Source organism: Pelophylax lessonae (assembly GCF_965119305.1).
Source record: "Pelophylax lessonae genome assembly, chromosome: 5".
Lineage (NCBI taxonomy): Eukaryota > Metazoa > Chordata > Amphibia > Anura > Ranidae > Pelophylax > Pelophylax lessonae.
The window spans coordinates 518,584,341-518,608,344 of record NC_138772.1 but is presented as its reverse complement, the minus strand read 5'-3'; the positions used below and the strand labels follow the sequence as shown (position 1 = coordinate 518,608,344).

General features: G+C 45.4%; 1 protein-coding gene across 1 annotated transcript in view; it reads left to right on the top strand.

Moving 5' to 3' along the window:
* The window catches only part of LOC309555380 (uncharacterized protein), a 274,470-nt gene that overhangs the window by 229,302 nt on the left and 21,164 nt on the right, over positions 1-24,004 (top strand). The window contains exons 18-19 of the mRNA XM_082257368.1: positions 8,029-8,165; positions 16,410-16,561. Coding sequence (XP_082113494.1) covers positions 8,029-8,165; positions 16,410-16,561 — 289 coding nt within the window. The remainder of the gene's footprint in view (positions 1-8,028; positions 8,166-16,409; positions 16,562-24,004) is intronic.

The window sequence follows — 24,004 nt, the reverse complement described above, 5'->3', positions numbered from 1 at the left end:
CCAAATGTGAATGTAGCACTGCCCCTGTGGGGGTTGCTGAATATAGTCTTCCCTGGGCCTCCCTCTGGTTATCCTGCAGCCAGACATTTGGGTATTTTCACATGACCACCCACACACTTTTCCGCTCGTTATCCAATGACCAGTCTAGGGTGTTTTTTTTGTTTTTTTTATTTATTGGTAGAACTTGGATAGGAGAAGGGATTAGTGGGATACTCCAATTTGAACTATACACAGATGAGGACAACTCTCACTTGGCATCGTTAAAGTGAATTGAATAGCAGACTCTCTGCTGAACCACACTGCATTTGTATAGAAGGAAAATTCTTTTACTCGCTCTGGCAGCAGACACAATGAACACTGACTCTTCAGGACACTAACCAGTATCCTCTGTAACTGGCACCCGTCTGCTAACTTCACTAGCTTGAAGGGATGGCCTTCACCGAACAGGGCCCTAGATGCAGATCTGTACTCACAGCGATCAGGAATAGATCTTTCCAGGTATATCCCCCTCTCAGTCAGCTCTGCAGGACATCTGGGTCACAGCTTCTGTAACTCCAGCCCTCAGGTCGTCCACCCAGTGGCGGGACAAGATCATCCAGCGCCCAGGGCAAAGATGCCAAAATGTGCCCCCCTTCTTCCCTTAGGGTTAGGGTCAGAGCACCCACATCCCTGCAATAAACATTGCGCCCAGGGCAGCCTACCTCCTGCCCACCCCTTGTCCCGGCCCTGCATCCACCTGAGGCAGCATGGCAGCCTGTACAGAGGAGGAGCAGCAGCCCCCTCCCTCCGGAACTCCACTCTCCAGCCTAAAGCCTCGTACACACGCGTCGAAATTCGGCCGGGAATTTTCGTCCGACGACCAATCCGCCGATTTTCGGCTTGTTAGTATGATGCTTCCTATGTAAAGAAATCAGGTGCGCTGCCCTAGTGCATATGTGCAACATACAAAATGATGCAAACAAATAAACCAAAAATGCAATAATAATGCAAAAAAATGAAAACGTATGCAATTCGTGTAAAACAAAAAATGTCCAGAAGGTGACTAGTGATACACCAATGTGCAATAAACTTCCATGTTATAAGTCCATAAATAAAGTGCAAAAAATGGTGACATAAACTTCCAGCTTGGGGAAAGGTGAACTGTGATTGGAAGGTGCAAAGTCCCACCACCAGCTTGGCCTCTTACCAGAAGTTAAACGTTAAGGGCATATATGAATATGACCGCTCCAAAGGTCATGCAGCCAGGTAGAAAAGTTCCCAGAAATACAGAAGGCACTCTGACACACTCGTGCTCCCTAGACTCTTACCGGACAAAAGCCAAACAAGAAGCCTGGTTCTATGGTGATGAGTGGTCCTGCCGGGGGTTACTGGACTCTAGGATGGCTGATGTAGTTGCTTGTGTCCAAGAGGAACAGACCCAGTCAGAAAGCCTGACGAAAGAAGATCCTGCCAAAGGTGACTAGACTCTGATTGGCTGCTGTAACTCCTTAGTCTGGTTGACCTCAATAATAGGGGACACAACAGAGGGGACCGCAATGGTGCATTACCAACAGTAGATATTTATTAAAAACAAATGGTTGCACTTACAGTTGTGAAGACAATAATAGCGAGTTCCCTCACGGAGGAGCTGTATGGCGGGGTCCGCCTGCAGTGCGGACCTCTGCCTGGTCTAGATGTGATGACGCGGCGCCTCCTCTCTGACGCGTTTCTCCCGATAGGGCATCCACTTAGATAGGAGGTAGCTTCCGACAACCGAATCTGGCGTGCAGACTATAAAATTTTTGTCCTCCGTCAAAACACATCCGATTTTCGTGCAGTCAGTACAGATTTAGACAGGGAAAAATCTTATGAGCAAGACTGGGCATGCTCTGAGAAGAAAGAACACAAAGAAAGCAACCCAACACATGACATCACTTCTGAAGTAGAATTTTGTCGTGCGGGAAAATTCGTGTGCAGTCTAGGCACATTCCAACCAACAAAACACCACTCTGGACAAAAGATGGACGACCGGTTGGCGGAAATTCGTTGCGTGTGTACTAGGCTTAAGACCCCATGCACACATGCGCTTTTGGTATAAATACAGTGCTCCAGCATGCATTTTGCCACTTTCCTCTGCCAATGGCCAGGGCTGTATCTTCAACCATGCTCTCATATGTCAGGTTCCCTCCCACTGTCCAATATACCCAGTCTTATTGGTCCATTGTGAAACAGGTAGACAACATGAGCAGCATCTCATCACACTGAGCAAACCCTATCAATGGAGTACTGCTGCCTGTTAGGCAGAGAGTACTTAAATTTGCCTGACAGACCCCCTGTTAAGCAGGGAAACCTAAAAACTATGCACACTCTAGCACCTACCTAGGAGGGTGCTACATGAAGATTGACCCCCTGAAAGTTTGTGTTACTCTATCTGGACCATATAAGTAAAGGCTTTGGTAATTTTAGCCAACAGTTTTCCCAGATAACTATCTGTTACGTGAACAGACACTTAGGCTGCATTCACATGTCAGCGTTTGGATCGCGGGCAGAACCGCCGCGGTTCCGCCCGCGATCCGGAGGTTATTGCAAATCGCGGGACGCCTAGCGTTGCCCGTTGATTTGCAATAGCCCCCCAAACGCCGAGCGATGTTGCCGCGATTTCCGCCTGCCGAATCGCGGCAACATCGCGCAAACAAAATCGCAGGACGCAATACGCTCCAAAGAAGCTCTTGTACTTCTTTGGAGCGTATTGCGTCCCGCGATTTTGTTTGCGCGATGTTGCCGCGATTCGGCAGGCGGAAATCGCGGCAACATCGCTCGGCGTTTGGTGGGCTATTGCAAATCAACGGGCAACGCTAGGCGTCCCGCGATTTGCAATAAATCTCCGGATCGCGGGCGCAACCGCGGCGGTTCTGCCCGCGATCCATACGCTCACATGTGAACGGAGCCTTACACTCTAATATCTGACTCCCGCAGAATATGAATGGGACAGATAATACCCAAGCAGGTCATGTAATATAGGTGTGTAGTCAGCCAGCATCATAATAAACAGATATTATCCAGGTGTATCCGGACCACCATGCCTATCACACACACTGAGCTTCTCTCCTAAAATGCTGAAATGTAATTGTTAGCAATTTAAAAGTGTCAGTCTCTGATCTTAATTAATTTCTTTTATGACCTAATTGAAATTCACAAGTCAGGCTTTTTTTTCTCTGCTTATCCTCTTAAATCTCATTTGAGTTTTGCTGTTGATTTCCATTGCCTCATTCACAATACGGCAATTAATTTCTGATGTAATGATTAAAAACAAGGCTTGACATGAAAAAGACACTGCAGACTAATTAACAACCCCTGCAAACTAAGCAAGAGCTATCATCGACACACATCCAAGATTAGTTCTATTTCCTAAAGAGGAACTCCAGCACGACATAGTACGTTCTGGTGTTTCTATACAGCAAGTACTTTGCTACGCTGGAACCCAGTCCCTTCAATGCCAAAGGACTTTAGCCTCTAGGGACAAAACCGTCATATTTTTCCAAGAGGCACTTGACATTTCCCTTGTGTGAGACGCTGTTGTGACTGTCTTTGGTTGTCTGTGTCCTTTGAGACCTCCCTAATGAACTGTGTACGGATGGTAGACTGTTGTTTCGAACTAAACTGGCTAGTCAAGCAACAAAGTCTAAAGACTAATTTACACGGTCCACGACGGATCGCACTTCAGAGGGCATTTGACAGGTGGTGAGGAGGTGTTATATCACTTTCTCACCTCTTGTTTTAACCCATAGAAGGTTGTACCTCTACACAGGCTACCCCCCCTTCAATCCTATCACGAATGCTGCTGCCAGACTTATCCACCTTACCAATTGCTCAGTGTTCGCTACTCCTCTCTGTCAATCCCTCCACTGGCTTCCACTCACTCAACAAATTAAATTCAAAAAACATCTTACAAAGCCATCCACAAATTACCACCCAGCTACATCACTAGCCTAGGCTCAAAATACCAACCTAATCGCTCTCTTCATTCCTCTCAAAACCTCCTGCTCTCTAGCTCCCTCGTCACCTTATCCCATGCTCGCCTCCAGGACTTTTCCAGAGCCTCTCCAACCCTATAGAACTCCTTACCCTTATCTGTCCGATTATCTCCTACTCTATTAGCTTTTAGACGATCCCTGAAAACCCTCCTCTTCAGAGAAGCCTATCCTACCCACACTTAACAACTATACTTCCATTTTCTCCATCAGCCCATCCCCCATGGTTATTGCCTTCTGTTTCACTTGACCCTCCCTTCTAGATTGTAAGCTCTAACGAGCAGGGCCCTCTAATTCCTCCTGTATTGCATTGTATTGTAACTCTATTGTCTTCCCTCATATTTGTAAAGCACTGCGCAAACTGTTGGCGCTATATAAATCCTGTATATTAATAATAATAATAATAATAATAATAATAATAATAATAATATCACCACCGTGCAGTTGCGGATGTCCCCATTCACTTGAATGGGTCACCTTCAATAGAAGGTACTGCAACTGGGCACTCAACTATTGCTGCAGCTGCAAAGCAAACAATGTGAACACCCCTATCCGCTGTATTTGCAGTTTCAGGGATGGCTGTTGGAGGAGTGGTAAATGCTCAACTCAGCCACGTTTTTTAAAAACCCTCCAAACTCAAGTGTAAATGAGCCCTTATTCTCAGTATACACTATAAACCATATAAGAATCGAACAGAAACCGGACCACATTCCTGTGCAATTCACATGCAATTCAGTGCGGTGCGATTTGAGGCCATTAATTTTGAATGGGCTAAAATCATACTGCATCGTGTGCATGCACCAATTTTGAAACTGCACTGCAACCAGATCTCATGGTCATTTTGTACCATGCAATCTGCTGTGAGATGTCATTAAGATTGCACTTATACCTGCTGCAGATCGCAAGGGCAGTGCAATTTAAATGCGGTGCAGGAAAATCTCACAGATCGTAGGTTCCCCGAACCGCATTCTAGTGTGCACCAAGGCTTAGTAGGGATGAATTATATAATAATAAAGTGTACCACTCCACTTCGGCCTCATAGACACTGGGCATTTTTACAGCTGCTGTTTTGGCCGACACACGTTTTTTTTTTTACTGCCTCTAAACTCCCCTGCATGTTATCCTATGTGTTCATGCACACATAGGCTTTTAGCAGCATTTATTGCCAGCAGGTTCTGGAGCAGCAGCGTTTTGATAGAAAAACACTGACAGCTCCTAAACTCTGCTAAACGCCGGTGCCCATCGTTTGTTTTTTTTAAACGGAGGCCACCGGTGTCCTTAACAATCAGTGAATAGCTGGTTGTTAAGGAGAGGGTCGGCCACCGCATCCTTAACAACGGAAGAGTCATCAGTTAATTGTAAAAAAAAAGTTGCCAGGAATAAAAAAAATGTGAAAATAACAGTGTAGGGGTTCCCCCAATCCATACCAGGCCCTTATCTGAGTATGCAGCCTGGCAGGCCAAGAAAGGAGGGGACAAGCAAGCGCCCCGCCCCTCCTCTTTCTGAATCATGTCTGCCCATATGCCCTTCATTTGGGGGGGGGGGGGGGTGATTTGGGGCAAAGTACCTTGTCCCCATGTTAATATTCTCCACAATCCTGGCCCAACGAAGGCTGCCGCATTTGACAGCTCCACCGCCTCCCGCCGCTAAATAAATGAAGGGGTGGGGCCACCTGGTGAGTTTTGAGTAGGTGTCTACTTTAAAGCCTGACTCCAGGAACACTCACTAAAAATTTTCCCTTGTAGTGGGGCTGCATGTGCACTGCAAAAATGAACTGCTTGTTTATTCTAGTAGAGATGAAAAGTACTTACCTAGTCCTCCTCTCCCTGACAGATGGTGCTCCCCCATGCTCTGGTGGTGGACTGTCCCTCAGTGTCATCATGTCTAAAACAGGGCTATGATCATCTGTCTTGATGATGTCAGAACTTTAGACCGCTGGAACATGGCGGAGAAGAATCTGGTCTAGATCCAGCATCTAGTAGCGCAGAGGATTGGAGGAGATGACTCCTTTCTGTGCCCCCTAGACTTAACCACTTGCCTACCAGGCACTTTGACCCCCTTCCTGCCCAGGCCAATTTTCAATTTTCACTGTACCCAAATGAAGTTTTTATCATTTTTTTGAGACAGATAGAGCTTTCTTTTGGTGGTATTTAACCACCACTGGATTTTTTTATTTCTTGCTAAACAAACTAAAAAAGACCAAAAAATATGATTTTTTTTTTTATAAAATTTGTAAATAGGTAGTTTTTCTTCTTCCCTGATGTGTGCTGAAGAGGCTGCACTGATGGGCTGCACTGATGAGGCAGCACTGATGGGCACTGATGAGAAGGCACTAATAAGGCTGCACTGATATGTGGCACTAATGGCCACTGATACGCAGCACTGATGGCCACTGATAGGCATTGATAGGTGGCAATGATGGGCACTGATGGGCACTAATAGGCAGCACTGATGGGCACTGACAGGCATCACTGATGAGCACTGACAGGAAGAACTGGTGGACACTGATGGGGCTGCACTGATAATCAGTGCCCTGATTATCAGTGTAGATGTCCCCTGTGTGGATTCCTACTTACTGACTCTCTCTCCTCGCGTGCTTTAAGGATAAGAAGAGGACTGCTGATAACTGGCAAATTCTGTGATTAGCTCTGATCGGACACAGCTGATCGCATGGTAAAGGGCCGCTGTGATAGGCCCTTTACCACGATCTGTGATCAGCTGTGTCTGAGGAACACAGCAATCACAGAGCGCTCCTGATGCGCGCATCGGGGGCACACAGGTAGGCAGGGTTCTGGGAGGATATCAATAGATCTCATCCAATAGAAGTGTGCGACTGCGCTGTAGCTGTCATTGTAAACTTCTAACATGAAATATGAACAATTCAATATTCAAGTAATTGCAAGCGCCTCATAACTGCATACTTCTGTGGGGTCCAAGAGGTTATAGCAGGTGGTGAGAAAGCAACACAACGCTGTCTGCCTGAAGAGGGTTCTCCCTCGAAACGCGTTAGCCATATGGACACCTTCAAGTTTGCCTATCACAACTAAGCATCACGGTCCTGTGGTCTCTGGACAGCTGAAGGGACTCTCTCTCTTTTTCGCTTGTACATAGAGTACTCTTGTGAGTAGAATACACGTTGTTTTAACAATTTGTCAATAAATATTTTATGGTATTGCACAGCTCGAGCTCCCAGGGGCTTGCCCTCTTCAGAATTCCTACACACACATTGATTTAGTTAAGGGATAGAGATGGCTGTGCTGTCAGAGTCCATGGAGCACCTGGCGTCCGGACGTATCGCTATATATGTTTGTCCAGTGTCTCATTTTCTGTTTTTGTGTGCACAGTATTGTCATCTCACCTAAATGTTGGCTCATGACCCATGTTGCAGCTGGGCATCTAAATAATCACATTTTATTGATTAAATAAAGTTTATTACTTTTTTATTGGAGTATCCCACTGCCGTTTTTTTGTCGTCCATATGGCTTCTTTTTCCTGTAGGGTACTTTTTGTGCAGAACTGGAACCTCTTGCTCATTCCCTACAATGATATCAGTATATATATATATATATATATATGCGCAATTCTTTAAAAATTCACTTTGTGGTTGTAAAGACTCTTTATATGAAAGTGGACAGTTTTCTGCTGCTGTACTAGCATAGATCATTTAGTAGCTGTTCCAAAAGTTATGCTGTTGTTTCATCAGTTTCCAGCAAACTTCATGCATCTAGGGCAATTGTTTAAGATGGGACCTCTAAATAAAAACATCTTTTTCTATTAGATAAAAACCTTGTGGCTACAAATCTGACTCTTGTATTCAGATTGTCAGCTCCTTCTTCTTCTCTCCCCCCATCAGCGTTTAGTCTTAATACCATGAAATATTCCTCTTTATCAAGTCTCTGTGATGTTCTGGTGGGAAGAGTCTATTGAAAAATGTATGAATCCTCGTTCCTCTCGGCTAATGTATTCAGACTACTCTCCAGTGCCCGATCACAGCAACAACCTACTTTCTCTCCTGCAGGAAGAACTGGGGGAACTGATGCAGATAGTCAAAGAGAGGAAGCTGAAGAGCGAGTTAGCCGGCATGCAGAAAAAGAAGTGTATCCATGGAAACACGAAATCCAGCCCGAAACCTCAACAGACCAATAGCCTGCAGAGGTACGTCACTATGAAACGCATTGGAGACAGCAAACACGACTCGTGGGATGAATCTCTCCTCAGCATGAAGTTTTAATGCTGAGAAAGTGACTAGTTTCCTGTAGAGAGGCATAGAATAATCATAAGACGGAAACATAAGAGGCTTTAATCTTTAAATGGGTGATGGGAGGCGTAGTGATTCTTAAAGTGAACCTATGCAGAGAACCTGCACACCAAGGGGTCTACTTATAAAAAAAGAGATTTGCATTGAGAATGTCTCAGCTTTTGCGCAAAGTCACAAATAACACCCGCAGTGCTTGTATTATGTGCAAAATGTCAGCTTCTACTTGCTGCCTGTTGTAACATGTCCTACCATTCGATCCTAAGAGAAAAATAGCATTCGACCAGAAGAACTGAAAAGATGGGCCAAACACCAATGAGGTTTCAACCATCCACACAGGGCCATCTTACCGGATGGGCAGTTGCCCAGGGGCCCCACTTGCCTGGGGTGCCCCACCTGCCCAGCGACCCAGCCCAGCCAAGCATTAGTCCCAATTCCTGTGTGCATCCCGCTGCCGAACTTAGCAGGTGGCAAGCGCCTGTCGGCCCTACGCTGCGGTCAGGCCACTTGGGCCATAGAGGGGGAGCCCACAACTGCAGGAATGCCTGTCTGCCTGTCAGAGGACAGTCGAGTCCGTGTGTATGTTCACCGGACCCAGCCGCCCAACTTGGAAGCTGTCTTTAGCCTGGCACTGCTGTACCAATAAATTGAGCCTTATCAATAATTAGCAATTTTAATCTCGTGGGTGATTGTGTAGGCAGGGCCCCAGTGCACTGCATTGCCCGGGGCCTATAATGCTCTTAAGATGCCACTGCATCCACAAGGTTTTATTAAGCAAGTAGGTAGATGACAGCACGCACTGCAAAGACCTCTACCTCTGGTCACATCTCCAACACAATTCACCATTGGCAGGGCTCAATCATAGAGACCATATCAAGGACAAAACACATTGGAGCTGTGGCCAGAGGCAGAAGGTCTTTGCATTGTGTTCTGTCATCTACCTCCTTGCTTAATAAAACTTTTTGGATGTTTAGGCCTTTATTGGTGTGCAGCCTCTTTTTTTAGTTTGTATGCCAAGTGAAGAGAGGGTGGGCTCCTGGGCTCTAGCACCCGGTGAGTCCATGAGATAGAGGGTAGAAGAAGTGGCTTCAGCAGTGGTGAGATGTCCTTGAATTCAACCAGAATAATTGGAGAACTTTAAACCAGTGCAAAAAATAGCCTCACACTTAAGGCCAGCCTTTCTCAAATGTTTTACTCCACAGGAACTCCTAAAAAGAATTTCAGGTCTTAGGGGATTCCTGGTATGATTAGCTTATAGGGAGTCATTGGGAATTACCCCTTGCATTGGTGGTGCTAAAAAAGAAGAATGCCCCCTTACAGGGTTGGTTTGAATGACACCCTTGCATCATGCTTTAACAGGCGGCGAGGAAACAATGTAACTTGTCCACGCCACCTGTTTTCATCTAATTTTTGCCGACAAACACACTGTAAATACGTGTATTGCACACGGTTGCAGGCTGTTTGTGGTGCTTCCCTATTGACTTGAATGTGTAGCCATCTGCAGCCTTTGTAGCCACCGCTAATTGTTACATGTGGGGGCAATTTTGTCGCAAGAGGGAAGTATCATGGCCGCGGCATATAAACATCCACATCTGCTGCCTATTGCAGCTTAAAGAGAGGGGGTATGTTGTCCGGCAGCAAAATTGTGGCTCAGCCATACATTATTGCCCCCCACCACCACAAGTCTAAACGAGGCCTAATGAATCAGCTATTGCAGAGTGTGAACTGCTATACAGAAATGAAACAAAACTCTGTTTTTGACAAGTCTACTGGACTGAAACCCTGTACAGATGTTTTCAAAGAAATTGAGAGTGCCAGCTACAATAAAAAAAATTTCAACTTGACACTCTCATTCACAAAAAGACATTTTATAAAGTAAATGCTGTAAACAAGTTGAATAATAGTGAGAAATGAAAGTTGAGCTTTGCACCTTCACACCTCAGATCACCCCAGTTCCTGCACGTTAGACCTCAGATCACCCCAATACCTGCACCTTTACACTTCAGATTCGCCCCCAATTCCTGCTTCTTCCCACCTCAGATCAGTCCTAATTCCTAAACCTTTACACCTCAGATCAGCCCCAGCTCCTGCACTATCACACCTCAGATCAGCCTCAATTCCTGCACCATCACACTTCAGATCAGCCCCAATCACTGCACCTTCATACCTCAGATCAGCCCCAGTTCCAGCACCTTCACACCTCAGATCACCCCAATTCCTGCACCTTCACACCTCAGATCAGCCCCAATTCATGCACATCCATACCTCAGATCACCTTAATTCCTGCACCTTCACATCTCAGATTACCTCATTTCCTGCACCTTCATACCTCATATCAACCCAGTTCCTGCACTATCAACCTCAGTTTACCCCAGCTCCTGCACCTTCACACTTCAGATCACCCCAATTCCTTCACCTTCACACCTCGGATCACCCCAATTCCTGCACTTTCACACCTCAGGTCAGCCACAATTCCTGCACCATCACAATTCAGATCACACCAATTCCTACACCTTCACACCTCAGATCACCTTAAATCCTGCACCTTTCCACGTCAGGTCATTTCCAGTTCTTGTACCATCAGACCTTAGATCAGCCTAATATCTGCATCTTCACACCTCAGATCGGCTCCAGTTCCTGAATCATCATACCTCAGATCATCCCCAAATCCTACACCCTCACACCTCAGATCACCTCCAAAGCTACAGCTTCATACCTCTGATCACCCCAAATCATGCACACTCACATCTCAGATCACCACGATTCCTACACTATTAGACCTCAGAATGCCCCAATTCCTACACTATCAGACCTTAGATCACCCAAATTTCTGCACTATCAGACCTCAGATCAGTCCCCATTCCTGCACTTCTAAATTTGTAATTTCCAATAGCTGGTTAATTACCAGTCGAAAATTAGAGCAGGCAGCTTGGGGCATCCAACTCAACACCAGGACTGGATCTGGCCTGTCTGATGTGGGGTTGCAGTTAAAAAAAAAGTAAGGGGCAAATGATGGGAGGACAACAGGACAGAGGATAGGGTCAACAGTTTGTAGGGCAGTGTACAGAAGCCAGCAAGGTAGAAGATGGGAGGACAGCAGGGCAAAGGACAGGGTTCAGCAGGATGGACAACAGAAGTTAGCAGGAGAGGACAAGGGGTCAACAGAGCAAAGGAGAGAGAGTCAGCAGGGCAGTGTACAGGGGTTAGCAGTGCAGGGGACAGGAGTTAGCAGGGCAGAAGATGGGAGTCAGCATTTCAGAGGATGGGGTCAGCAGTGCAGTGTACAAGGGTCAGCAGGACATAAGACAGGGTCAGCAGGGCATAACATAGCGGTCGGCAAGGTAGAGGATGGAGTCAGCAGGGAAGAGGATGGGGTTAACAGGAAGGTTGGGTAGGGTCAGCATGGCACAGGAGGTGGTCAGCATTGAAGAGGATGGTGGGGTCAGCAAGGCATAGGTTGGGGTCAGCAGAACATAGAACAGGGATCAGCAGAGCAGAGGACTGGGGCCAACAGGGAAGCGGATAGGGTCAGCATGGCAGAGGATGGGGTCATCAGGGCAGAGTACAAGAGTCAAGAGGGCAGAGGACAAGACAAGGGTTGTCAGGGCAAAGGACAAGAGAAGAGTCAGTGGGGCAGAGGTCAGGGGCTGGCAGAATATTGGACAGGGTCAGCAGGGCAATGGATGTGCTCAGCAGGACAGAGGACTGGGGTTAGCAGGACAGAGGATGGGGTCAGCAGGGCATAGAACAGAGATTAGAAGGTCAGAGGGTGGGATCAGCAGGGCATAATGTTCCAGAGGGGTTCTTTTGGATTTAGGTCAGGCGAGCGTGAGGGCCATTCAATAGTATCAGTTCCTTCATCCTCCAGGAACTGGCTGCATACTCTCGCCGGGTAGAGTTGTGAACCAGGAGGAACCCAGGACCCACTACACCAGCGTAGGGTCTGACGATGGATCCAAGAATTTCATCCCAATACCTAATAGCAGTCTGGGTGCCATTGTCTAGCCTGTAGAGGTCTGTGCATCCCTTCATGGATATGCCTCCTCAGATCATCACTGTAACGACACCCCGGGTATGAAAAGGGTTACAGTCGCTTAGGACATTCTATTCCCGAACACAAAGGCAGCTACCGGGCACTCCACTCAGCCGAACAAGAAACCCATACAAACCCCCCCCCCCCCCCCCAAGTACTAGACAAGGCTCTGTATTGAGGGTCAAGCAGGAATCAGACTGTTTATTGAAAAGGAATACACTCTTTATATACACGTTAGAAGTAATGCAGTCACTACATGAACAATGACCTAAATCCAGCCCCCAACATCACACAATGGCTACATAACGAGCCCCCAATACACATTACTCTGAGTGTCAATACATCCCTTAGCAGACAACAGGTGAGTTCATTAGCACACTTAACAAAAGGTGAATAGAAAGCCACCTTAGACAAGAATATTACTTACCTATTCAGACAAAAGCAACATCGTTAGGCAATAGACAGTCAGTCTCCACATTAAACTTCCTGGAATGCCCATATTAGGAGTTGTACTTCTTGGTCATAGACCTCACAAAGTACAGGGAATAAAATCTTCATATTTCAAGAGAGACATCATTCCTGAATATCACTGTCCCATTTGGAGCAATCCAAACCATATCCCCAGTGCACCCCAGTTTCCTGGTCACCCGGCGCCAAAGTGACTCCCGTCACAATCACTGACTCACCACCAAACTGGTCATGCTGAACGATGTTACAGGCAGCATAACGTTCTCCACGGCTTCACCAGACCCTTTCACGTCTGTCACATGTGAGCACAGGGCCCACTAGAGCACCTTGGGCCCTCAAGCCACCCTCATGAAGTCTGTTTCTGATTGTTTGGTCATAGACATTCACTGGCTCTGGCAGCGCTCATCTTGTTCCTCCTTGCACAAAGGAGCAGATACCAGTCCTGCTGATTGCTTAAGGACTTACTATGGCCCTGTCCAGCTCCCCTAGAGAAACTGCCTGCCTTCTGGAATCTCCTCCATGCTCTTGAGACTGTCCTGGGAAATACAGCAAACCTTCTGGCAATGGCACATATTGATGTGCATCCTGGAGGAGTTGGACTGCCTGTACAACCTCTATAGGGTCCAGGTATCGCCTCATGCTACCAGTAGTCACACTGACCCTAGCCAAATACAAAACTAGTGAAAAACAGTCAGAAAAGATGAGTAAGGAAAAAAATTTCTCTGGCCTCCACCTTTAAGACTATTCCTGTTTTGTGGGTTGTCTCAATGTTGCCCATCTAGTGCACCTGTTGTTAATTTAATTAACACCAAAGCAGCTGAAACTGATTAACAACCCCCTCTGCTACTTAACTGATCAGATCAATATCCCAGGAGTTTAACTGACTTGATGCTATATTCTGAATAAAAGTGTTCCTTTCATTTTTTGAGCAGTGTATATATATATACTGTATATATATATATATATATATATATATATATATATATATATATATATACATATATACAGTACATACAATTTTTTGTGTGTGTTTATTCGACTATCTGACTCTATGAATGGAGAAGGTGGACCTTTCAGTTCATCTGCCCATCCTCCATTCATAGAGCATTTTTTATTGATGGAAGCTATAGTACAGCATCTATTATTGGAGGATGGTAGGCGGAAAGGGTGGGCATAGTCTGCACGCCTGACGAGTACCTGTGAAAAATCCAGCAGCTCTAATAACCCCTGCAACACTAGAAGATTACCTCTACAGGGGTTTGGGGGCAGAGGACAGAAGATTTTAACTACGACAGGGACACTTCTCATCAGAGCTGCTGATAAGGGGGTAGCACCCGTCCTCTTGTATGGGGCCCATGCCCCATAAGTTCAACCAAGAGGCCCAAAGCAGCAGGAGTGGACCAATTCCTCTGTGGCCCTTGCTGTGTTTATAATGCTTCAGTTTGTGTATGAATGTAGGTACTGTCACTTGTGCTGATTTCTTAAAAACAGTTGCTAAATTTAAGATTTAAAGTGTAGCATCCTCTTAGGTAGGTGCTAGTGAGAAAGTATAGTTTGAGCTCTGTCTGCTTACCAGAAGAGCTGCAGGTAAATCTATATTGTTCTCTGACTACCAGAGAGCAGGATCTGTTAGTGACGTCTGCTCATTGTGCTCAGGATGCAACTAATTCTGTCTGGAGAGTGTTTCACACTGGTCCAATGGGGAGGCATGTTGGGTAGTGGGAGGAAACCTGACGAATGAATGTATAGGCTTTTGATACAGTCCTGATGATTGGCAGAGGGAAAGTGCCTCGGTGCATGTTGGGATACTGTATAAAAGCCAGGAGCACATGTGCTTGAGGTCGTTTGTCTGGATAGCGGAGTCCTGGAGGGAGGGGGGCGGCTGCCTCCTCCTCTGTAGAGGTGTCATGTGGCCTCAGGGGGTCGTCCTGAGGGCCTGGAGAGTAGCAGTGAGGAACTGAACCCGGAGGTCCAGAGAAGCTGACTGAGAGGTGAGACACTGGAAGATCTGTCTCTGCAGTACAGTGAGTACAGAATCTCATGTCAAGGGGCCTGACCTGAGGGGGGCCACCCCTGCTCCTAGGATAGTCAGTGGACGGTGGTCAGTTGAAAGGGAATGCTTGTGAGAGTGTCCTGAAGATAAGTCAATATCCACCAAGTCGTCTTGTTAGGAAGTAAAGAGCAATAGACTTAACCCTTTCTACACTTGTGGCAGTGTGGATTAGGCAGCCTAGCTGTTTCCAATCAACTTCTGAAGATAGATGTCCTCAACTGATGTGAATCGTTCAGCTGGAGTATCCCACTATTCCCTTCTCCTATCCCAGTTCCAAATAAACCCCAAAAAAAGACTGTTTATTTATGTGATGAGCCATCAGGGGCAAGGAGGGATTCATGGACCATATCTCAAGGTAACCATAGGAGCCCGTCAAGTCACTATTCAGCAGGCCCCACGGGGACAGTGCTACTAAAGCGATATTAAAGTCTTTTTTTTTTTTTTTTTTTAAATAACAGACATGTTATACTTACCTTCTCTGTGTAATGGTTTTGCACAGAGCAGCCTGCATCCTCCGCTTCTCAGGTCCCACGCTGGCACTCCTAACCCCTCCATCCTGCTGGGTGCCCCCATAGCAAGCAGCTTGCTCTAGGGGCATTTAAGTGGGCGCGCTCCTTGAGCCTCAGCTGTGTGTGTCTAGTCATACATGGAGCCGGGGCTCAGCCCTGTCCCCTCTGTCTCCTGATTGGCTCACTTTTTTTTTTTTTTTAAATAACAGACATGTTATACTTACCTTCTCTGTGTAATGGTTTTGCACAGAGCAGCCTGCATCCTCCGCTTCTCAGGTCCCACGCTGGCACTCCTAACCCCTCCATCCTGCTGGGTGCCCCCACAGCAAGCAGCTTGCTCTAGGGGCACTCAAGTGGGCGTGCTCCCAAGCCTCAGCTGTGTGTGTCTAGTCATACACGGAGCCGCGGCTCAGCTCTGCCCCCTCTGTCTCCTGATTGGCTCACTGGCTGTGATCGATTGGCTCCTATTGCTGCCAAAAGCCAATCAGGAGTGTGAGTCCCCAGAGAGCTCTTGTGGACATCCGTGGATTGAGAGGGGGCTCAGGTAAGTATTAGGGGGCTGGGGGGGGCTGCATGAAGGTAAAAAAACTTGTGCCTTTACAACCACTTTAATTTATAACTGGACAGGTAAGTCTTGACACTAGATGGTTATTGATACATTTTGCTGGTTCAAAAGAGCCAATCTAAGGAAAATGTAGCTAGTGTATTATTATTATATCAAGAATAGCACCCAACTTTCATATACTGCTTTTTTTTTTTTTAGAGCTTTTGCCTTTTTTTCAGAGCTGCAGGTGCACGTTAAGGTCAGGTGAAAAGTTCCATAGCATATGGGAATGTTTAGTCTGACAATAACAGAGGTCAGCAGGCGTTCCGTAATTGCTTTACTATACCCAGCTCTAAGAAATGAATTTTTGTACAGAACACTTGATCTCCAAAATGTACTCACTTGTAAGAGAAGGAACTATTTTTACCCTTAATTGCTCCTTGAAGATTGGAACTATGACGGGGTCTATGGCCTGCACAGTCTATAGAAGATGAAGAGTGTGCCTCTAAGGTCCCTGTTGCTTTGTTTTCTTCCCAGGCTTCAGCCACAAAGTTCAGAGAGTTCACAGTCATTATCCACGTTGATAGCAAGTCAGCAGGAACAGAAAGAAGCACTCCAGCAGATGAACCAGAGGCTGAGGACTTTGGAAAGGATGATTCGTCTCAGCCTGCAGGCTAAAGCTCCACCAGGTAACAGGATTAAGGGGTGACAAAGGCGACGTGTCCATCTCATAGGTTCACAGTTTAGAAAACTGCATTCCGGGAAACAAAAAGATGAAAATACTGCCTCCGTTTTCTCGATTCCAAAAAAAAAAAAAAAAAAGGTTAAATCTGTGAAAAAGATGGTTGGTGAATCCCAGCACATACATATTGCCTGCTAACATGGACCCCAAATGGTAAATATAGTACATAGGGGCTCAAGTAGACCTTGTTTTCTCCATTTGGCGTGCATTTGAAGAGCATTTAAAAACAAGTCCACTGACTCCCATTTACTCCAATGGTGTAGTGTGGATGACCTTTGTGAAGCTATTTTGACATGTTTTGGACCCAGCAGGCCCCATTGAGATTTATAGTGAACAGTGCAGGAGCTCACTCTCAATGGAGTTTAATCTCCCAGCCTTCCCATGAAGTAGTTTGCTGTTAACAGTGCTTCTAAAAGAAGTGGATGGGGTCTGATGAAAGTATTTTTAATAGTTTTTTACACATGCTTAATTTTTGGCAGTTTTTTTAATCACTTAAGCCCCGGAAGATTTTACCCCCTTCCTGACCAGGGCCTATTTTGCGATTCGGCACTGTGTGACTTTTAACGGACAATTGCGCGGTCGTGCGACGCTGTACCTAAACGAATTTGACGTCCTTTTTTTCCCACAAACAGAGCTTTCTTTTGGTGGTATTTGATCACCTGTACGATTTTTTGATCATGCGCTATAAACAAAAAAAGAGCGTCAACATCGGGTCCGCCGGGCACACGCGCGGGGGGGGGGGGTCCGTGACCAAGCGGGAGCGCGCATCCGGCGGCACGCACTCGCTCCCCAGAGCCTCACAGGCTAGTGACGTACCCATACGTCACTTTGCCTGTGAGGGGCTGACCGCCACAGTATATGTACTTGCGGCAGTCGGCAAGTGGTTAAAGAGAATTTTTACCCCCCAAAGTTCAATTTCTAAAATATATTCTTACCTGTTTTGGTCGGTTATCTTCAGAAAACTCAAAGGTCCAAGAGATCCAGCACTGTCAGGGGAGGACTGGCAAGTGGGGCAGGGTGGCAATTGCCCCCCGGGCCACTCTAAAAAGTGGTAAAAACTGATAAAAAGGACTCACTCAGGGCTGGATTAATGTAGGGGGCCAGACACTGTATACAGCTGCAAGTCCAAAACCAGGTGGGCATGGATGGTAAGCTGATTCGATGGTTCAATGGGCCACTTGACTGGACTTGCCCCCCAGACCTAAGGCTGTCAGCCCTCCCCTGAGCACTGTCCTTTTGCAATCCATCGACTGTCTGCTGCAAGTCCTGAACTTCCTTAGCTATGTCATCAAGGGTTTCATCTAGGTTCTTGCCTATGATGTGCTGTGGTGTGTTAACAGGTGACTGGCTGCAAGAACCGGGAAGAGCCAGCTGGTCCCCTAATGATGTGCATTACACTAAATAGGGCCTGGGAATACCCTGAAGAGAAAGGGGGAATAAAGTAAGGCCATTATTGTCAGTGGATACAATAACACCCTCAGCATAGGTGTCAGTGATTGCAATTATATCATTTAGCATTGGGGTCAGTGAGTGCATTTTTTCACTCCTCACCTCTGCACCCTCATCCACAGCTCGCCTCTGCAGTCTTTGTCCACAGCTCCCCTCTGCGCATTCCATCCACACCTCTGCTCTACATTGCAGTCTTAAGGCCCGTACACACGATACGAAAATCGGAAGGGAAATTTCGTCCGACTAACGATCTGCCGATTTTCGGATTGTTAGTATAGTGCTTTCGACAGCCGATTACGGATTTTCAGATGACAAAAACTGGATGTGCAGGCTATAAAATTTTTATCGTACGTCAACACAACGTCCAATTTTCACTTAATTAGTATAGTTTTCGTCTGAAAAAAATCTTAAGAGCAAGACTAGGCATGCTCAGAAACGAAAGAACACTTACAAATCATTTCCACACATGACATCACTTCTGAAGTAGAATTCTGTCGTACGGGAAATTTCGTATGAAAATAACCTCTTCACTTTCGACATGAGACTAGCATGCAACAAAAAACGGACGACAGATCGTTTTATAATCTGATCGTGTGTACGGGGCTTTAGTCTGTAGGGTTTCAATATTGAGTTGGCCCACCCTTTGCAGCTATAACAGCTTCAACTCTTCTGGGAAGGCTGTCCATAAGGTTTAGGAGTGTGTCTATTGGAATGTTTGACCATTTTTCCAGAAGCGCATTTGTGAGGTCAGGCACTGATGTTGGGTCCAGAAGGCCTGGCTTACAGTTTCCGCTCTAATTCCTCCCAAAGGTGTTCTATCAGGTTGAGGTCAGGACTCTGTGTAGGCCAGTCAAGTTCCTCCACCCCAAACCTGATCATCCATGTCTTTATGGACCTTGTTTGGGCTCTGGTGCCCAGTCATGATGGAACAGGAAGAGGCCATCCCCAAATGGTTCCCACAAAGTTGGGAGCATGACATTGTCCAAAATGTCTTGGTGTGCTGACGCCTTAAGAGTTCCCCTCACTGGAACTATGGAGCCATGCCCAACCCCAAAAAAACAACCCCACGCCATAATCCCCCCATCACCAAATCATCTGGATGAGTTCACAAAGCAAGGTCCATAAAGACACGGATGTGCCATTTGCTTTGCTTTAATAGCAGCCTTCAGCTCATCTGCATTGTTGGGTCTGTTGTCTCTCATCTTCTTCTTGACAATACCCCACAGATTCTTTTTTTTGGCCCAATCCCTAAAAAACAACCCCACAACGTAATCTCCCCCTCCACCAAATGATTTGGACCATTGCACAAAGCAAGGTCCATAAAGACATGGATGAGATAGTTTTGGGTGGAGGAACTTGACCTCAGGTTCACCTTTGGGATGAATTAGAGCAGAGACTGCAAGCCAGGCCTTGTCGTCCACATCAGTGCCTGACCTCACAAATGCCCTTCTGGAAGAATGGTCAAACATTCCCATAGACACACTCCTAAACCTTGTGGACAGCCTTCCCAGAAGAGTTGAAGCTGTTATAGCTGCAAAGGGTGGGCCAACTCCATATTGAACCCTACGGACTAAGACTGGGATGCCATTAACGTTCATGTGTGTGCAGTCAGGAGTCCCAACACTTTTGGTAATATAGTGTATCTTATCCGATTTTTTCCCCAGCAGCACCCCTCCACTAGGCACAACTCATCTCTGCAACCCCAGCATTAGACGCAGCCCCCCGCTGCACTCCTTGTTCACAGCTCCCCTTGTCCACATCTTGTGTGTGCACCCCTTTCTCCACCACTCATCCCTGAACTCCTTGCCCACAGCTCAACAGCACCCCTAAACTCCTGGTCCACAGCTCACCTGAATGCAGCTTACCCAAACCCCTGCATACTAAGAGAGAGGTGTGAAAAGCCTATTACCTCTGAGCTGTTCAGTTAGCAGAGCTGAAGCCAAGAGGTCATAGAAAATCCCAAGTCCTGCACTGTGACTGCACACTACCTGGGAGACTTAGAAAGGCTGCACGGCAGATAGTTTTGCACTTATTCATAGCCCTAAGCTAATTTACCTCCACAATAGAGCCCAGGGCTGTTTAATGTCAGGACCCTTACCTGAAATCAACATGCTGAAGTACTTTGATTGTTTGGTGAGACTGAGTTGCTGTCAGAGTTATTCTTGGAATTGAAGAGTTATCTGTGGCAGTACCTCCCCTAACACCCTGCCCAACATGGCACATCTGGTTTCCGATAATGGCTCAGACCTTCAACAGCTCTCAGTTTTTATGAATGAACCAGGGAGGTGAGAAAAGCCTATTACCTCTGAGCTGTTCAGTTAGCAGAGCTGAAGCCAAGAGGTCATAGAAAATCCCAAGTCCTGCTCTGTGACTGCATACTACCTGGGAGACTTAGAAAGGCTGTTTAATGTCAGGACCCTTACCTGAAATCAACATGCTGAAGTGCTTTGATTGTTAAGTGAGACTGAGTTGCTGTCAGAGATATTCTTGGAATTGAAGAGTTATATGTGGCAGTACCTCCCCTAACACCCTGCCCAGCATGGCACAACTGGTTTCCGATAAGGGCTCAGACATTCAACAGCTCTCAGTTTTTATGAATGAACCAAGGGTTGTTAATCACTAAACAGCATCCAGATTCATAGTAAGTGGAAAGAGAAGAGTATTTCACTGGTATGGAAACAGCACAATAGAATGTATTTCATTATAGTTAAAAGGAAACAATATAAAGAATAAACTTAGGGCAACACCAGAAGTTGGAGCAGTTTTATTGCTGTGAGCTACAGAGATTGTGCTAATCCAACTTTAAAGCTTTTTTAAGAAAGGAAGCAATCCGTCCTAACACAACAGCATGAAATCAAAGATGACTGGCTAAAATGCAGGAAATCAATTGTGTCAAACGTCACTGAGATCTAAGAGAATAAAGAATTTATATTGAGCCTTTCTAGTCTGATGTAAAAACATCAATGTCATAAAAACAGACAAGTAACTTTTAAAGCCATTTAATTACATGTTTAAACGCGCCGAGGATATTAAAGAGCACCTGTCATTTTGGTTCTAACAGAATGCTGCTAAGTAGGGGAAGATGGCACTGAACTGATTATTTCAAATTGCAAAAATGTTTTATGTATTTAAAAAAAAAAAGATTACAATAATCCCTACCTCATATGATAAAGGAATACTATTTTGATTTTTGTCAAATTTATTTTATTATTTTTAAAGTATTTAGCAGTCGATAAACTGATCTTTTAGGCTATGTTTGTATCAGTTGGATCAAATCTATGGTTTACAACTAAACATTTATTTTTGGATCACACTATTACATTGGAGTAATATGTTAGTGCATAATGGAGCCTTTTTATGTTAAATGACACCCCAATGCACTAAAGCAATTTTCCTGAACCGTAGCTCAGCACAACACATGGCAGTGCACTACTACACTGTACATTCCCAAAAAAGGTAGATAAGTGGTAAAAAGGCGCTGGTAATCTTGAGTGGAAATTATAAATATTTGAAAGTGTGTGGTCTAAAAAAACTTTTTCTAAAACTTCACATAATTAGGTACAAATATCAATGGTGCAAACATATACAATATATATAAAACTCATTAATATATAAAGTGCAAGTGCCGTACAACAATTTGTGCAAAGATAAAGTGCTTACATGTGCAACCACGCATAAATTAATTATCATGAATTCTTGTACCAAAAAAAATAGGTAAATGATATCCCAAAAATCATAAACAAATATTGTGACCACTAGTGTAGTGTTTTAAGTGATTAAAGTGCTGTATGGGTTAATTAATAGTCCAAGTCAATTCATGCAGGGAAACAAACTGAATATATTAATTGCTTGGATCTTGAGTGCTCCAGGTGATGGGGTGTGTCCCTCTTTGCTTCTTACCAGATTGAAGCAGGTCTCAAAGACCCCCAACGCCTGCGATCCCTTTATATAGGTGGATCAGACCTTACCGACTCCTCTTTCTTTATAGAATATCCTGCTCCTTTTTCTCCTATTTTTCCTTATGTGTTACTCATACGGATAGAGCCCACATAAAGAAAGACACATAAGACCGCCAAAAATAGTGTAATACTGTTTGGTTTAATAAAAGTGCATAATAATTACAGTGATTGGCTCCTTACATTTAGTTGTGCCCTCCTGGCACTGGGCAATTTGCATTGGTTGCTGCGGGTATCAGGGAACAAAGCTCTACGAGGATCTGCAGTACCTCTCTTGAGTCTCCTTCCCCCCTGTTAGCGTGCGGCAGTCGACTTGCGTCCCAGCCTGTGTTCCAATGCTTCTACTCACTACTTCCGGGTTTAGCAGACACCACCCAATCACCTGGAGCACTCAAGATTGAAAGCAATTAATATATTCAGTTTGTTTCTCTGCATGAATTGACTTGGACTATTAATTACCCATACAGCACTTTAATCACTTAAAACACTACACTAGTGGTCGCAATATTTGTTTATGATTTTTTTGGGATATCATTTACCTATTTTTTTGGTACAAGAATTCATGATAATTAATTTATGCGTGGTTACACATGTAAGCACTTTATCTTTGCACAAATTGTTGTACGGCACTTGCACTTTATATATTAATGAGTTTTATATATATATTGTATATGTTTGCACCATTGATATTTGTACCTAATTATTTGAAGTTTTAGAAAAAGTTTTCTTTTAGACCACACACTTTCAAATATTTATAATTTCCACTCAAGATTACCAGCGCCTTTTTACCATTTATCTATCTATTTATTGTTATTCAACAATTAAAAAGGCAGCAGGTTTTTTAACATCTTCAAAAAAGGGCCAGGCGCCTTCGCATTTTCTCTACCATTCCCAAAAAAGGGTCAAGGGCTGTTTTGCCTATGCATTGCTGTGTTTTCTCAACTTCAGCCAAAACATTTTGGGCTAGAAGGATAATGATTGTTACCTGTGTTTTATTTTTGTTTTTTGCTTTTTGGTATTTGTTTCTACTGGGGAGTACCACCAGGGCACACAGAGACAGAATAGGCACTAGAGTGGATCTCTCAGCATCAGAAAGTTTGCCCAAACAATTGCATTGTTAAAGGAATGGGACTGGGTAACTAACTATACCTAAACCAGGAGGCTTCAGACATAGGGAAAAAAAGACAGTATAGAATCAAACGTTAGATTCAAAGGTTCTAAATTGCAAAAGGTCTGTCATGTGGTGTTCCTCAAAGGGAGTCAGAGCTAACAGGGTTTTGGGAGAGTGTGGCACTGACAATGTCTGAGGAGAGCATGGCTCTGGCAAAGTCTCAGAGGACCATAGCACTGGCAAAGTCTCAGGAGACAGTGGTACTGACAAAATCGTGGGAGAGCGTGGTACTGACAAGGTCTCAAGAGAGCGTGGTACTGACAAGGTCTCAATAGAGCCTGGTACCTACAACTTCTCAAGAGAGCGTGGTACTGACAAGGTCTCAAGATAGCGTGGTACTGACAAGGTTTCAAGAGAGCGTGGTACTGACAAGGTCTGAGGAGAGCCTGGCTCTGGCAAAGTCTCAGGAGACCATGGCACTGGCAAAGTCTCAGAAGAGAGTGGTACTGACAAAATCGTGGGAGAGCGTGGTACTGACAAGGTCTCAAGAGAGCGTGGTACTGACAAGGTCTCAAGAGAGCCTGGTACCTACAAGGTCTCAAGAGAGCGTGGTACCTACAAGGTCTCAAGAGAGCGTGGTACTGACAAGGTTTCAAGAGAGCGTGGTACTGACAAGGTCTGAGGAGAGCCTGGCTCTGGCAAAGTCTCAGGAGACCATGGCACTGGCAAAGTCTCAGAAGAGAGTGGTACTGACAAAATCGTGGGAGAGCGTGGTACTGACAAGGTCTCAAGAGAGCGTGGTACTGACAAGGTCTCAAGAGAGCCTGGTACCTACAAGGTCTCAAGAGAGCGTGGTACCTACAAGGTCTCAAGA